Source organism: Micropterus dolomieu, linkage group LG08 (genome assembly GCF_021292245.1).
Source record: "Micropterus dolomieu isolate WLL.071019.BEF.003 ecotype Adirondacks linkage group LG08, ASM2129224v1, whole genome shotgun sequence".
Taxonomy (NCBI): domain Eukaryota; kingdom Metazoa; phylum Chordata; class Actinopteri; order Centrarchiformes; family Centrarchidae; genus Micropterus; species Micropterus dolomieu.
In genome coordinates, this window is record NC_060157.1 from 5812949 (window position 1) to 5813562 (window position 614).

Here is a 614-nt window from a genome sequence, read left to right on the forward strand (position 1 = left end):
CCTGCTGGGAGCTTTACTGCCTGGAACATGGGATCCAGCCGGACGGACAGATGCCCAGTGACAAACCCATTGGAGGAGGAGATGATTCTTTCAACACCTTCTTCAGCGAGACTGGAGCTGGAAAGCACGTCCCCAGAGCTGTCTTTGTAGACCTGGAGCCCACTGTCATCGGTAAACTCATTAAATATATATTATACTTTTTAAAAAATGGTTGCTTGAGCCCCACCCAGTCGTTCAAATCCTCCTATAATTTATGCTAATTCCCTTTAGACGAGGTGCGGTCTGGGACTTACCGACAGCTGTTCCACCCCGAACAGCTGATCACTGGCAAGGAGGATGCTGCCAACAACTACGCCCGTGGACACTACACCATCGGCAAAGAGATCATTGATCTGGTGCTGGACAGGATCCGTAAACTGGTGGGTGACTTGATATCAGGAGGGATCCATTCCTAATTTCAAATTAAATGACATATCAGCATCTCGTATGTGATTACTGTCTCTCCTTTTCTGTCCCCAGGCTGACCAGTGCACTGGCCTTCAGGGCTTCCTGGTCTTCCACAGCTTCGGAGGTGGCACCGGCTCTGGTTTCACCTCCCTGCTGATGGAGCGTCT

At 50.3% G+C, this 614-nt stretch overlaps 1 protein-coding gene across 1 annotated transcript in view; it reads left to right on the top strand.

Annotated features, from left to right (window-relative positions):
- The window catches only part of LOC123974644 (tubulin alpha chain-like), a 2991-nt gene that overhangs the window by 1453 nt on the left and 924 nt on the right, over positions 1-614 (top strand). Inside the window, exons 4-6 of the mRNA XM_046055471.1 lie at positions 1-171; positions 271-419; positions 520-610. The exon at positions 1-171 is cut by the window's left edge and continues 88 nt beyond it. Coding sequence (XP_045911427.1) covers positions 1-171; positions 271-419; positions 520-610 — 411 coding nt within the window. The remainder of the gene's footprint in view (positions 172-270; positions 420-519; positions 611-614) is intronic.